The sequence below is a fragment of the Haliaeetus albicilla genome, chromosome 12 (genome assembly GCF_947461875.1).
Source record: "Haliaeetus albicilla chromosome 12, bHalAlb1.1, whole genome shotgun sequence".
NCBI lineage: Eukaryota > Metazoa > Chordata > Aves > Accipitriformes > Accipitridae > Haliaeetus > Haliaeetus albicilla.
In genome coordinates, this window is record NC_091494.1 from 22,322,546 (window position 1) to 22,336,544 (window position 13,999).

The 13,999-nt window shown below is 38.5% G+C and overlaps 1 protein-coding gene across 1 annotated transcript in view; it reads left to right on the forward strand.

Annotated features, from left to right (window-relative positions):
• The window catches only part of MCTP2 (multiple C2 and transmembrane domain containing 2), a 106,343-nt gene that overhangs the window by 39,332 nt on the left and 53,012 nt on the right, over positions 1 to 13,999 (forward strand). The window contains exons 10-13 of the mRNA XM_069798502.1: positions 434 to 620; positions 1,502 to 1,595; positions 5,354 to 5,456; positions 7,840 to 7,942. Coding sequence (XP_069654603.1) covers positions 434 to 620; positions 1,502 to 1,595; positions 5,354 to 5,456; positions 7,840 to 7,942 — 487 coding nt within the window. The remainder of the gene's footprint in view (positions 1 to 433; positions 621 to 1,501; positions 1,596 to 5,353; positions 5,457 to 7,839; positions 7,943 to 13,999) is intronic.

A 13,999-nucleotide genomic window follows, 5' to 3' on the forward strand; every position in this document is an offset into this window, starting at 1 on the left:
GTATGTGACTTTAAAGAAACTAATCTATTTTAGGCTAATGTTTTAAATTTTGTGTTTGCCCCTTTTCTTTTCCCCCAGGTGAAATAAAATTGTGTTTCAAATCCATCACAAAACACCAGGGGATTTTAGAGAGGAAGTGAGGCAGGCCAGAGTTAAGTTTTCCTACTGTACTTGCAGCCCATACCTTTTACCTCTGCTTACCAGTAGGTGAACCAGAAAGCAAAACTTGACAGTTAAGTGCAACACAAATTGGTTAATTGGTTTCCCATGTTTAATTTTAAGATGCTTTTTTTTTGCACTCTTTCCATCCTGAACAAGCAATAAGTTTTGGTGCTTGCTTGCTACTGAAATCAATACAAATGTTGCTTTTTTTTTTTTTTTTTTCCCCCCCTCAGCTCCTTTTTCTTATTAACTGTTGGCAATGTCATTCTAGGTGCCAAGTTGACATTACTGCCCTGCCGATGAAGCAGACCAATTGCTTAGAGCTGCCTCTGGAAAAACATCCAGGGTCCCTGCTAATGTTGATTGCAGTTGCTCCATGTACAGGAGTGTCTATCTCTGATCTGTGTGTGTGTCCTTTGGGAGACCCCAGTGAACGGCAACAGATTTCACAGCGCTATGTGAGTTTGCATTTTTTTTTTTCTTCTTTTTTTTCCTCCTTTAGTTTTGAAAGTAGTCAAAATTGGGGGGGGCGGGGAATTGTTGAGTCATAATTAACAGGTCTCCTACCAGAGAAAACTTACACGGAATAGTTATTATGCTTAGAATGACAAGGAGATTGGCAGGGCAGATAGACCCAAGTAATTTGGCTGCTTGTATTTGATGAGTTTTAAACTAATACTTTTCCTTGCAAACTTGAATCATGTTGAGAGATTATCATGGAGAATGAGACACACTGAGTATCACAGGGAGATCATAGTATACTTAGCTTTTTTTCCTCCTTTGGGGAGGATATGTTCTGGACTTTCAACTGTTGGAAGATAAAGCCATATGATGGCTTCCACACCTCACTCCTCAAGAGCTGGGCAAGAAGGAATAGGTGTATCTCTCTGAAATGGGGTGCGAGACTGAACGTGAGGAATTTGAACCACGCAAGTCGAAGCTTTGGAGGACAGGTTCCTCAGTCCTGATTGAGTGTGCTGCCTTCCTGACCCATGCTGCTTCTCCAGGTCTACCTATGTCCCATTTTCTGTTTTAATTGGCAGATGATACTTGAATAAATATGCAGGGCTCCTTCGAACTTCCACCATAACGTTAACATGTAACTTATGTGAACGGAGAATTTCCTTAGGAGCAGGTAGCATGTGATGTCGTGAACCTCAGGGTCATGATGCAGTGAGACTGGGATAGTGGAGATGTATTTATGGGTTTATCAGCTGCTGAACTGAAACACCGCAGAAATAGCAATGGATATAAAAATGTAAGTCATTTAGTAGTTCAATAATTTCTGTTTCTTACTGAATTACAAACAAAATATATCTTTATGTTTTCTTCTTTGCAGTGTATAAAGAATTCCTTTTGGGACATAAAGGACATTGGGTTCTTACAAGTTAAAGTTTTAAAGGCAGTGGACCTGTTGGCAGCAGATTTTGCAGGTATTTTAGTTCTATTTTGCAGCATATGATGCTATAATATATTGTGAGTGCTACTTAGACTTTGTGCAATACTGTCTGTTGATCAAGGAAAAGTAAATCTTCCCATCATTTCTCTAGCGGTGAAACCTGCCTCAGGAAACTGAGATACCAAATGGTTTTGACTCCCAAAAGTATGTAGGAAGGTCCAGTGGATGGAGATCTGATTTCCCCTTTGGATCTGAGTGGTGTCACTGATAACTTAACACTTGGCATGGTGTACTGTTGTATTTTCCAGCAGGAATATGTAAAATAAGAGTTGATATAAAATGATGGTGCCTGCAAAGCAGCCTCTCCATCTTTTATCCAGTGTCTTGTGAGTTTGTGAGCAGGACTGAAAGATTTTGGGGGTGTCTGACCTGGTGCTGAGTGGATGGGCTTGGGTGGTGCTGCAGCTTTCACCCAAAAAAGAAAGCTTGCTGGTGATGGGGATGTGAGTGTGATGGTTTCTTTTACGTCTTGTTTTAGGCTTCAATTTGGGATGATCTTTTTGGCACTCTTACTCCAAGAAAAGGATGGATTTTCCACTGAGCTGTACCTCAAATTGTGCTTGATACTGACAGCAATGAACACTAACACCTTTTAAAAATACAACTTTATATTGTTTCTCTAGGGAAGGTCTAGCGAATTGATACTTCTCTGTAGTGACTGCCTGGATATTATTATTTTTATTATCACCTTCTCCAGGATTCTGGAGACCTTTTAATTCCTCTCTGTATCTTGCAGCAGCTCATAATTCAGACATAGCATTGTGTGTTTTGTATTTGCTGACATAGTAATTTCTTCACTTGTTGATAAAGGCAGGAAAGATGGTAGAGAGAAAACACTTTTGCCCCATTGCCTGGTATTCATGACAATATTGTAACATAAGAGAATGTTGCACCTAAAATAAGGACCAAAGGAGAAAGCCCAGGATTAATCATGATACTATTTCATTTTCAATTCACTGCTTAACCCTGCAGTGGGAGAAAAGGTCACTGCAGAGAGCAGTACTTTAAAGACCTGAAGAACTTAGTTTGAAAACAAACAAAAAACCTGCCAATAATGAAAGGTAGCTTGTACAGAAATGCATTTCTAAATTGACATGATGCATACATCTATATGGAATTAGGAATGTAACTGCACCTTACTAACAAATTTAATAAGTAGTGTACAACAGCAAAGCAGAACTTTTGGCAAACGGCAGGGCTAGGGCTATCTAGAAATATGTGAGGTTTTAACATAGCGTCCAGGGAAAGAGCTGAGCCTGGAAGGTTATTTACCCTTTGAAAAACTTCATGCTAATGCAGTTGCATCAGTGATGGATTTGGTCCCCTTTCCCTCAATACTTAAACAGGAGCGTGTGGGTGGATAATGAACATTGGAAGAGACACGCAGGTTCTTGATTCTGCAATTCAAAGACTTTTCATACAGAGTATGTGACACACATTCCTTGTGCATAGCACAGAATGAAATTCTGCTTAAGTAAAAGGTTACTCAGTCTGTCATTATATTCAAAATAACCCAGGCTTTGAGCCTGATTCATGAAGCAAATGACAAATTGTTTTTCAATGGCAGTGCTGAAAATATCCTAGTATTATGCTGTAATAGACCCACCAAATTGCAAAAGGATGCAGCCATTTTAGGTAAAAATAGCATAATTTCTGATCGTGAAATGAGAGACATAAAGATTAATTATCTGTTCTGAGCCATTCATAAATGATTAGTGCAGCAATTATGGGCTTCCATAATAGAGCCCTCCTAGAGCAGTGCCATATTTCCTGCATTGCCAGGGAGACTGCTCAGATTTATTGTTATTGATAAAAGTAAATTCAAAGTCCAGCTAAAAATCTGATAAAGGCAAAATTGCAGAGACAATAAGAGGTACAAAGATTTCCAGGGGTTAATAGAGGAGTGGTACGAGCAGGTAGCATTCCCTCCTTGTCCTGTCCCGTAAAAGTCATGAGTCTTGCGTGGGTGAACTTCTGCAGACCAGTTATCTGATGACAAGTGTAATGCCACCTTATACCATAGTAAAGATTGGATTTTGGTGTGATTGGGATTTCTCTTGTCAGTCGATTATATGTTGGTATTACAGATTTTAATTGCAAGTTTTTAGCCTACTATAATAATAGCTATCAGAAAACAACATAGTATCTGCTTTGGTTTTGAACAGTGTTTTGAAAATCCATATTTTACTACTTGACATAAATTTTAGACTAGTTTCCACACAGCTATATCAAATATATAGAAGCTCTTCAGCCACAACTAGCCCAGTTTGAGCCTTCCATACTTTTGTATTCCTAGATAACAGTTTTGTTGATGTGAAAATGACTTTTTCTGCTTTGTTGGATGTTTTCTGTGTACGCATGAGAGTTCTCCTCAAACACTGCATTTGCTCACTGACCAAAAAATAGCATTCGGAATACCAAATTATACAGTGGGATTGTTTTTGGCATATACCAGTTTGCATTTCAAGCAGTTCTCTGAAAAGCTACGTGCATTTTCCACACTTACCAGGGAATGGGCATGTAAGCTCAAAAGGAGAAGACAAAAACATTCCAATAAAATGGTCTTTAAACTTTACCAATATTGACTAGTTAATACCCACTGTTTACATACTGAAAAGATTCCTGTTTAGTTTATAGACTTCTCAGAGTAAGAACCTTAAGAGCTCTGCATTACTAATACCAAAAATAAGAATTAAGAAAAAGACAGCTTTTGCTTAAATATCTTGTTTGTCTGCTATCTAAATCCCTGCATTGCTGACATATTTAGTTGCCTACATAAAAGTTAGGCTGGAGTGTCTGTGACTGAGTTATACATGAACACTGAAGATGAGATTAAATCAGATATTGAGCCAGACATGCTGATAAAGGCTATTCTGTTCACAATGGAAACTGCTGAGCTGCAATAAGTTGTGAAAGCTACAAATTCATGTAATGTGAGTTATCAAAAAAATACATTAGCAAACACGTCTTCGCCATGATAGGTTCCACACTGACATCCTTCTTTTGAGAGCAGATTGGGGGGGGGGGTTGTTGTTTTTTGGTTTGTGGGTTGGGGTTTTTTTGTTTTGGTTTTTTGGGGGTTGTTTTTTTTGCTTTAAGTACAATACCTGGTTCATGCATGGATTCTCCAGTTGATGTTGGGTTTTGTTTAAACTGTGGCACTGTGTAGGGTCTTCATAGCTTCAAGGACTTGCTCACGTGGAACTAATTGAAGAAATGCTGCTGATACAGACAGTGCCGTACTTCTCTTCTCATGGTGCGGCTCCTTAATCCTGTAATCAACTGAAGAAGACCACAGGCTCTAAGCAGCAGATAAAATAGAGAGCTGTAACTGCAGCACTGATGCTTACCTGGGTCAGAATGATGGTACTGTTTTCATGTTGTCTGAGTAATTGTCAACATGAGCAGATTTTTCTTGCTAGAAAGACTTAGAGACGATTCACTGTAAGTCTCGGATTTCAGGTATTAGAGTGAAGCTACCTGAACGAGTTGTGAGGTAAGTGTTGAGTTTCTAGAACTGAAGATGCATCAGAGATATTGTTTATTTAGCAAATCATTCCAACAGAACAAGGCAATTTGTAGTTGTCTTAATGGATCTAATTTTATTTGACCGATCACTTCCTCAGCCCTGCTGCAAAGAAAGAGTGTGCATGCTAAATACAATAACTGGTCCACTTAATTTTTTTCTTTTCTTTTCTTTTTGTTTTTTTAATCTATCTGATCTTTCTCTAGGTAAAAGTGATCCTTTCTGTGTATTAGAGCTGGGAAACGACAGTCTTCAAACACACACCGTTTACAAGAACCTCAATCCAGAGTGGAACAAAGTTTTCACATTGTAAGTGGATTGCTTTTGAAAACATGCTGCAACACCAAATAGTTAGAAGCTTAACTATAAAAGCTATCGACTTTGCGAAAATACAAAGGTCAAGTTTAAGATATGTCATTTTTTCATAGTCAGAGAGGATGTTGGAGAAATATCAAATATAACTCAATTAAAGCCTTTTGCCTTTTACTAGTTCTTGCATGGAGTTTATTAATAGAAGTCATTAAAAGAAAAATTATAGTGATATTTATAGGAAGAATCATGACTAGACATAATGGAGTCATAGCTGGATCCAAGAGATAATATAACAGAAAGTAGAGACCAGATACTCATGCCTACATTTTCCGTAATTTAAAATAAAATGTTTCATTGAACCATGGTAGAATCCTTTTTTAATTTGTAAGTAAGCAGAAAATTAGAGCTCATGTTGTTCCTGGTATATCTTCTGAATTTAAACTAGTCAAACATAGATTATCCCAAAAGAGAAGCTTAAATTTTTATGGAAGTCAAAGTAATCTTTTTTTGGGTGACTTTATTAATAGCAAAAGTGATAATTTAGGTATTGCTTTTAGGCAGCACAATTTTTTAGTCTTGCTTTATGCTGACAAAAATATTTTTGTGAATATAACTGAGTTAAATGTTTCCAAGACTGTAGCAGTCTGTGGCAAAAAGGCAACCGTGAGGGCTAGCAATGGAGCATTTATGACATTTGCACCTGTCTACTGGAAGAACAGTTTGAGAATGAAGGATTCTTGCAAAAGCAACATTCATAAATAGTGGGCTGAATGCGAACACAATAAAAAGTATCTGATCTCTTTGGTAGAAGTACCTTGCCAGATTTCTGTTTAATTCATAGATGCAGCTGAATGCATGTCTCTTGGAGTCCTTTCCCTTACTTTGTCTGTTCTCAAGAAGCTTCCACACATCACTGTTTATTCTGAGATTCTGCCAGCAGATGAGCCTTGTCGGATGTTCAGCCAACAAAATAAATCTAATAAGAATCCAAAATTATTTTATTTAAAAAGAAAGTTTGTGTGTCTATTTCCTGTGGGTCTCAGAAATGTCTGCTATGGACTTTCTTTAACTTTGTTATTGCTTTTGCGTGGCTAGTCCAAGCACCAAATCTGCAGAGCCAGTCAGGCTCTTGCTTCTCTCCTTAGATTTTTGGTCATTTTTAAAATTTCCAATTAAGCATCTTAAAAGCTATTGATGATTTAGATTTATTTTGGAGCAGAGTAGACAGTTTTGAGTGGATGAATCCATTTCAGCTGGAGTGTTCAGTACCATCAGAGAGCCCTTCCCATCATATTCAGATTTTCTGCAACACGCTTATCTCTGTGTGTCACTGTGGGGTTTTAATATTTTATACCACTGGTAGTTATATCACATGGAAAATGATAATGGCTTGGAGAGGAATATGGAAGTATGGTTGCAGAACTGGCAGGTTTCAATGTATTTTAAAGCCATAATGTCTTGAAAACAGTGCATTTCATGGTGGTTTGGCTGCCACTGGGTCACATCACAGAACATGCTACAGCTGCTAGCTGAAGAAACAACCCAGGTGGCTTTTAGGTTCAGACTCTGGTATGTGAGGAGCAGCTCCATGTTGCAGGCAGAGGGTCTGGGAGCAGGACTGCTCTGAAACACCCTTCTTTTGAGCACAACGGCTGCACTTAGTTAACTGACAAACATGCTGTACCATGTACCTCTTTCTTTAACTCTTGCACATGGAAAAAGGAAAAGAGGAGATAATGAATGCAAGTCATAAGTCATCTCCACTTACCCATGCTTTTGCAGGCATGCAGATGTAACTTTTCTCAAATGAGACTCTGATTTATTAATGATCTGATAAATACTTAGCATCGAGTGCCTGCTGCCACATCAGTAGAGCATTTACACTGAGTGGAACAAAAATATTGTACATTTGGCCTTCAATTAGGGTTGATAGGTTTGCGGTTTTTTTTAAAGTAATTGATTTGTTAGTACCTTAAAAAGGACATAATTGTTCAAGTCAGATGGTTACATAAGTTTTGTTTCCTGGATTATTTCTTTAATGTCCTGAAGCCTGGTTTTGAATTCAGCCCTTGACCTCTCCCAGTCACCAGTTTGCTCTGTTGGACAGCTGAGTTTTACACTGTTTGCGTCATCCATGCACAAAAAATGTCACCGTTTGGTAGTTTTCTTCACCTAGTTATGGGACTGAAACATGAGGGGAAAGCGTGGGGAATACCCATCATTTGATTCATTTTTGGGGGGATTTAATTAAATGCTAGTTTTATACTCCAAGGTAATAGAAACTTAATTAGTAAACCAGTGTTCTCAGATCTTTGTGGAGGAGACTGAGTGCATGTGTATCGAATATTATTTTTTTATGCGTCTGCACTTTTTGTTCCAGTCCTATTAAAGATATTCATGATGTTCTGGAAGTGACAGTGTTTGATGAAGATGGAGATAAACCCCCTGATTTTCTTGGAAAAGTTGCCATCCCTTTGCTGTCTGTAAGTTACCTTTGCCACATATATCATTCCAACATTGATGGTTTTGCTGGGAACGAGTTGCATTTCTTTTCTCTATAGCACAAACCAACACAGATTTAGAGATAAACAGGTTTTGTGATCTATGTATGCCTTAGTTGGCAGTGTTTATAGTTCTCCTTAGTGTAACGAGCATTGCCAACCCATTTTAGTACAAATTTGGTTGATTGGAAAGAAAATTGCAGAAGTGTCTGTACTTCATCAGTACTATATGCCATGTAGGTCTGAAAACATAATTGAGTTCTGTATGTTTCCACATCATCTTCTGAAGGTAACATTTTAAGCATGTCTTTGTTCTGTCTTGCTTTTTACTCCAGGAAAGTAATTGCACATCACAGTAGGATTGACTAGAGATAGCTGTTGTTATTGGCACAGCTGAATAAAATTACCTAAAAGGGGTGTTTTCTACTCCATAGTGCTTTTAAAGACTGGTGGCTTTTGTTCTGTAAACAAATATGTGAAGAGTCAGTGCTACCATGAGAGTATAAAATCAAAACTGGAAACAAAGCAAGCTCAGGGGAAAGTGGTGGCTCTGGAGATTAAGGAGAGTTGAAGCTTTTTCAGAAATGGCCAAAAAAGGCCAAGTTAAAGAGAAGGGAACATAAAAGGGTCATTAAAAGACATTAATAGAGAAATGGGGGAAAAGCAGCTTTGTGTTTGGTGAGACTGATTTAATTTTGGAACAAGGCTGGTAATAATAGAGTGAGTAAACCAGATCAAGAGGATGTAAACAGCTCCATGTGTATGAGCAATATCACAGAAGATTCTGGTAACTTTTGCAGTAACATTTGGGAAGAACTTTCTAGGCTGTGACTTTTAATGAATCAATTAGTAGATGGAGCTTGAAACATCATGGGACTTTTGTGCTCATATCAGTCAAGTCGTGTAAGCACATGTAACTGGAAGCATGGGGGTTTCCTTGAGTTTTGAGGCACTGATGTTTTGCAGTAGGTTCCCTATGCAGAGGAGAGGGTGTGACAGGTATTTATGCAGTGAGTACTGTGCTGAGCCCTGTACAAACATTCATGCTTGCAACATATAACGTGATTCAAGCGATACATGCAGTAGTGAGATGCTTTTGGTAATGCACAGTGTGATGCTGTGGGTAATAGCACTCTCAAATAGGCAGACGGTGAATCCTGATTGAGATTATAGAGTACAAAATTGCAGTATTGTTTTGAAACATCCCTGTGAAAGCATATTCACCTCCTCAGAAAGGCTGGCACATATCTTTTTAAGGCAAGAGTTTGAGTTTTAGAGGTGGGCTGCTGCAGGAAAGGCAGTATTGCAATAATGGGTTAGTGGGGCTCTGTCCTAGCAGAGACTGGAGAAACGGGAGGTTTCTAGAGGGAAAGCAAAGATCCCATCTGATCAAAGCAGGCCATATAAGCCCCACAGAGTCAGCATAGTTTAGGGACCAATCAAGATCAGAGAGGGTAACTGCAAATATTTGATGTTTCCAAATAAATAATGAACTGCCCAGAAAATTCTTGAACTGGCTTAGGGGATATGATCCCAACCTAAGGAATGCTTTATAGTGGTAACGTAATAGGCCAATGTGCTCCAGTTTTGTTGTTATTGTATCTAAACAAGTGTATTTCTTGTGTATGTGAGCTAAAAGCAATGTGGCTTCTGAATCTCTCCACGAAAGTGTGTTTGTTTTCATCCACCATGTGCTCTTTCCAAGTTATACTGGAGTACAGAACAGGGGAACCCCTGCAATTTGGGGATATAAAGAGCCTAAGCTAGAGAAGCTGAGGAGTAAATACTGAAGTCTTGGGTGCCCACACACTGTCTTGTGCTTTACAATCCTCTTCCTTCCATGGCTTGGACTGCAAGTTCTTTTTAAGGCTGGGAATATTTTAGATTGTTTGTCTATTTTAGTGGCTTGAGTTGTCAATATCTCCAGGTTCAGAACAATATTAGAGTCAGTTGGGCATGGAGGATGATTTGATGTTTACAGGGAGGAAAAAACCTCTTAACATCTTTTATTCCATTTTTGATCGCTTTGTTAATTTTTCCCCAAGTCCTCGTATCTCTGATGTTACTGGAAGAGAGTGGCTGGAGCAGCTGCTCTCCTGCAGATCCAGTGCTTGCCAAATGGTCTGCATGATCGGCAGCAGGCTGTGTGGGCTCACAGTGAGAAGATGTTAGATTTGGATTTTCTGTTGATTTTATAGGCATTTGTCAAGTATCCCTTAGGAAGTGTGTAACAAGGCAGAGGAGAGGAGTGCATGTGTGTGGTAATGTCCAAGCTATTCAGCGTAGGCTTTTTGTCCAAGGTTTGAGACAAAAAAATAAAATAAAAATTGTTTATGCTTTCTCTTGCCAACTGATCTTCTTCCTTCGCATCCAAACTTCTCTGCCTCCTATTTCAGTCAAATCTAGTGTAAATATATTCGTCTCTGCTTCTGATTAAAAAACATTTTGCACCTATTAACTCAGTCTGCCCAGGCAGACAACTGCAATTTTCTAAGCTCTTTTTCTCAAAATGGGAATTTCGATGTATGTTGTCATTTTGACTATAAATTTGAATGTATCCTTTGAAACATTTAGATAAATATGCTGAAAGAGAACAATAGCTAAAGACTCAAGGAAACCTCGCAAATCATATAGGTTTAATTTCTCTAGGTAATCAGGCCTAATATTTGCCTTGCATTAAATTATCTTTTGAAAATAGAAATGCATTTGCCATATTTTTTTTTTCCCTGTTAAAAGTGCACAAGTTTGACTTGTGAGCTGTCAGCACATGAAGTAAGTCTACTTCAGGAATTGTTCATGGATGACTAGATTCTTTTCTTAATGAAAAATTGCCTTGAATAAAGTATATGTTGGAGGGATATGAAATGATTAATTAACTTGACAACAAGTTTTGGTTTAAATGTGTTCAGGAGTCTTATACTGGCGTTTTGCAAACATGCATACACCTTCATCATCACATTAACATTAACACACTAGTAACCTTACTGCACAAAAAATTCAGAGATGGTGAAGTTACTTATGCTTTACAGTCATCCTTGACTGTGATCTAGGCTTATTGCAGGCACCAAATAAGAAACATAAAAAATTGGGCAGTATGAGAAGAATTTTAAATTGTCAAATGATGAATAAAACTGCAAACTTCATGTTCTTTTGATAGGTATGAAGAAGCAATATTGGATGAATACACAATTTGCTTTGTTTCTCATACAGCTCTATTAATAATGCACTGTAGAGGCATTGATTTTGATAGCATTACACTGAATTTGGAATTTCCGTTACTTATAGGTAGGTGGGGGACAGAGCAAGAGAAGTGGTTATTTGCTTGCGTTTTATCTTTAGCTTTTCCATGTTAATCAACCCATTGTATCTTTTTTTTTTTTTTTTCCTTGTGCCCTTCTTTTCATCAGATTGCTGTCCTCCTCTAAAGTATGTATGAGACCTCATATCAAATACAGGTCTGGTCAGCCACATTCACAGAAGTGGAATTTAAACTGGAAAAGTCATAGAGTAGTGCTACCAGGACATTCAGCAAAATGGATCACTCTCTTGCCAGAGGTGACCTGTAGAGTCTGGCTTGCCTAACCTTTGGGCTGAGAGAGAGATTGCTTTCTCAGAGCCTGGGGAATGAAAGGGAAGACCATGTACACCATTGAACAGAGCAGGCTTTTGTGCTAGAAACTGAAGAAGATCCTGGGGAATGGAGAAGTAGGGCAAAAACTTCCTTGCTTCAAGAAAGGATTTTGATAGGTTTAGAAGTTTTGTTAGGTTTGGGAGGACTTGAACTAATTATCAAAGAAGTCCTTTCCATCTCTGTGTTCCTTTGTGCCCTAGATCTTACTAAAAGCAACCGTGTTTCTCTTTGTGAGGGTCTGCCTTTTTTGTTTTGCTTCAAGAGACTCCTGTCTCCTAGAAGGCTGCAAGTTATTAGAGACACGGGAGCATATAGTGTGCTTCAATGAATTTGAAAGCAGAGTATATCAAATATCCTCTTGTAGAAAGACCTTTGAGTGAAGTTGTATCGCAGAATGGAATGGTTTTTATCTGCTGAATTATCAGCTCAGAGTAGACTTCAGCTGCACCCTTTTTTCAGCAAACAGGAAGAGGTCTGTGAAATATTTTCAAGTGCCAAGCAAGGTCGGTAGCCAATGATACACTGAAAACAAGTAGTATGCCTTTTGCAAGCTTAATTATCAAAAACATGGCCTGGATTCAGAGAGCAGACACCTGACGATTGCAATTACTTAGCACTTGACCATAAGTGCACAGCCTTTTCCAGGAGAAGCTTCAGAGCTTGAGAAAAATGAAAATGCTGCATTTATGCAATAGAGGCAGCTGTGAAGTGGATAGTCTGTTATGACTTTTATCCCTATCATTAACCGGAAATTTTGGAATGGGGAAAAAACCCTATATCTCTTCCAGAAAAAATGACACCTTGTTTCTGAAATTAAGTTCTCCCTTGACTGTGCACTACTCACTGAAACAGTATCAACAGGAACGTTTTTTCTCGAGTACCACCCAGGATCCTTGTGCTCCCAGGATTTTCAGCTCCTCCTCAGACTTTGTGGAAGCCCTCATGTGGCTGCTTGCTTGCTTTCAGACCATCAGCTCCATATCTATTTTGTCTCTGGATATCAATCCTCTGTCAAGAGCCCAAATTTCCATTCTACTTTGGATCCCACAGAAGGTTGTTAAAAGTGAAATGTTTGGGGCAAAGAGTTTTGAGATGAATGAATGGACATTTTGTACAAAATCGAATCAAGGTATATTATAAGACTGGGGAGAAACAAAACCCCCTCTTTATTCATGTCCAGGTGGATCAAACATGTGGCTTGCTTTCATCTTTTCCTGGGGAAATATCTCCTTTGATAAGGGTAGGTGCGTGTCTATTACAAGACAGCTTTATGTTATTCAGGGCAAATGGTATGACATTGTGCATCAGCAATGAGCTCAAGCAGGAATATCAGAGGTCCCAAATGCTTTAGATGAATTACCCTTGGAGAGTAGCCATTACCCTTTCCACACGTCACGGGTGTTGATGTACAGAGGTTTAACCCAGCGTTCTTCTGTCAGGTCATCAATATATGACATTGAATCTGCATCAAAGCTGGATACAGAGTGAAGTTTTCTTAAAATCAATGTAAAAAAAAAGCCACTAAACCATATTTCTTTGAGACAAGAGCAATGAAAAAACACCCTTTGCTGCGTAAGGGTCCTGTCTTCTCCGTGTTTTGTGTCATATCAATCTCTGCTTTTGCTATTTCATTAAAATTCCCAAGCAGTCAGAAGGTTGTTGCTTAATAGATTTAGCATTGGCTGGCTACATCAATACTGTGTTTAGTCACATTTGTTTTACTGGGGACATCTGTGGGAAGAGTTTAGCAAATATATTCATTCATTTGAAAGGAACCCGGTGCACTTTGGGCCTTGACTGTATGGTGGTCTCATGTACCTGAACATTTCCTTCAGCTAAAGCACTGCCAGAAGTTGCTTCTGTATGAAGTGCCTCTGTAGGTCCAAATACTTAATGCACAAAGAATTTTAGCTTTTCTTCCAACTGTTAAATTCCTTTGCATCATCCTGTTTGGAAAAGGGACTGTGGTATAGAATATATGAATTTTTTTGTGAAAATATTGATACTGGTATTTTGTCATTCTGTGTTGATTCAGAACAGGGAGATGCCCCAAATATCGGCAATTCCTGTAGGATGAAAATCTTGACTTTTTTTCAGAAGTTTTCTGATGGTGACCTTGCAAAGTAAAGCATGTTGGTGGGGTAGTCACAACTGTCCTCATGTTAATCACATGGTTATAGACAGTCTTGGTTGGTGATTGAGCTCCAGTATGTTGTATGCTATTAAGAAGCTTTCAGAGAATGCAGGCATTAGTGTTCAGTGTGGATATAAAACATCATCAATAAAGGAATAATATTGATTATCTCTTCGAGGACCTTACCCGGAGGTATTTTCACGTTTAATTTGAATATTCCTTTCCTTCCCTTTTCCCGTAAGTAGATGTAAACATTCATAGGAAAGGTAACCTA